The sequence below is a fragment of the Aplysia californica genome, unplaced genomic scaffold (assembly GCF_000002075.1).
Source record: "Aplysia californica isolate F4 #8 unplaced genomic scaffold, AplCal3.0 scaffold00135, whole genome shotgun sequence".
Lineage (NCBI taxonomy): Eukaryota > Metazoa > Mollusca > Gastropoda > Aplysiida > Aplysiidae > Aplysia > Aplysia californica.
Window position 1 is genome coordinate 845712 of NW_004797405.1, and position 1975 is coordinate 847686.

Genomic DNA, 1975 nt, shown 5'->3' on the forward strand with positions numbered 1-1975 from the left:
AGAGAGAGAGAGAGAGAGAGAGAGATTCTTTAAAACAAGATCGTAAAATTGAGGAAAGCATTAATACCTAATATTAATCAGCTATGCAGTAGATGGAAATAAGAGTTTTTGTGGTTTAACTCCTCTGTAAACACAGTCGGGTGACTTTTACTTGCAGAACCTGCGAAGTGTAAGTTTGCCTCCAAAAAAGATTAGCCAGCTGCGTTCGTGGAGAACCTTAAAACTCCCGTAACAACCTAATCCCATAAAACACCCCTTTTGGGATTCGAACAAGGGCCGTCCGCATCAAAGACAAGCCTGATATTAACTGATTAATTGGTGCACTCAACTACTGAGACGAAGACGTAGTAAGAGGCAGATGAAGAAATTTTAAAAGATACAACAACAACAAAAATACACAGGAGATGAAAAAAGGAGAGAAAAGGGGAAAGGGTGGGGGAGGGGGAAGGTAGGTGCGGTCAATCTCATTTTTTAAATGAAAGTTGAAAGCAATGTCTGACAGAACACGTGTCTTTTCGAAGACATCCCAATATTACTGACTGACGAGAGGACACGTGGCTGGGATCCGAACCTCCGAACTTCCACATACTTACCAAGATCATAAGGAAAATTACCAGCACAGCAGCTATCAGGCTGCTATTGAAGAGGTGTAGAAGTGCCAGATTTGGGATGAAGAAGGAGGGCACCACGGAGGAGCCAACGCAATACCCCTTTGCTGACAACATGGAGAAACCAAAAACCATGAAATTTTAATGTTCAGTGTATCGATACTAGCATTTCCTATACGGTAAGCCCAAGTTTCACAATGGGGGTCTGACAGACCCCAACAGGGCTTTTTTTTTAGGATACAAGGTTAGGGTTACTGTTAGAGTTCATTTTGGTCTTCTTCTCGTTCATTAGATTCAGGTTAAGGTTACGATGAAGGGTAAGGTTAAGATTAGCCTTAGGGTTAGGATTAGGGTGAGGTTCAAGTAAGGGTTAGGGTGAGGGTTAGGGTTAAGGATATGAATAAGGTAAGGGTTAACGTTTGGGTTGTGAACACTTTTAAACATTCGGTTTTTGAGACTTTTGATTGATAATAATATTATACTTTTCCTGTTTTAGTATTTTATATTAGGTATCGATTCTGGCAGTGTCCATTTTTTTGTTTGGTCCCTTCGTGGTTGTCAGAGATCCAAGAATGAAAATCAAAATGTTGGCTCCTCCATGGTGGAGATGAATGAAGATAACGAGGACCTATGACCTTCAATCTTCATTCCCACCACCATTCTCTCTCTATCTCTCTAGAAAATCAAGAATCAAGGTGGCAACCCATATGAGAATGATTAACAAGACCAAGGTGTAAGCTCGAGTGTGGTTCCAGCAGTGAAAAACTCAAGACCAAAGAGTTTCATCTGACGAAAGTGAACAAGCTATAGAGTGAGGTCCATGTATCACCAAACTTCTTAGTAAATCTATTAGTGAAGCCACTCCGCATGCAAAGACCTGAAAAGGTTAAACAGAGCGATTTATTTTTAAAACAAGATAAAAACAAATAGTTCCATTTAACTTTTCAGATCTTCGCATGTGGGCCTTAAAGTTAGATGACCAACATAATCAGTTATCTAGAGCCCATTTATGAAGGCCACCTTTAACTTAAGGATCCGACACGTTTTCTTTGATGTTAGTCTTCAGTGGATTTAAAAAAATAATAGGGGGTTTACAGCATTTACCTAAAACATTAAAAAGGTGACCCATTCTCCTCAACACCGAAGTTTAACCTATACCTAAGAAACATGGACCAACAGATGGGCGAGTTCTTTTCGGACTCACGTAGATAAGATCAGATAAGATAAGTTAAGATAAGATAAGGTAAGACACATCTTTATTGTTCACATTGGTTTGATGTTTCATCACGCAAGCATCGACACACACACACACACACACACACACACACACACACACACACATACACACACACACACATACATGCACA

General features: G+C 39.9%; 1 protein-coding gene across 1 annotated transcript in view; it reads left to right on the forward strand.

Annotated features, from left to right (window-relative positions):
* Nucleotides 1–1727, forward strand: part of LOC101849838 — a gene marked incomplete in the record, with an annotated part of 91517 nt that extends 89790 nt beyond the window's left edge. Inside the window, 1 exon segment of the mRNA XM_005096693.3 lies at nucleotides 1288–1727. Coding sequence (XP_005096750.2) covers nucleotides 1288–1329 — 42 coding nt within the window.
* Nucleotides 1728–1975: the final 248 nt, after the last annotated feature.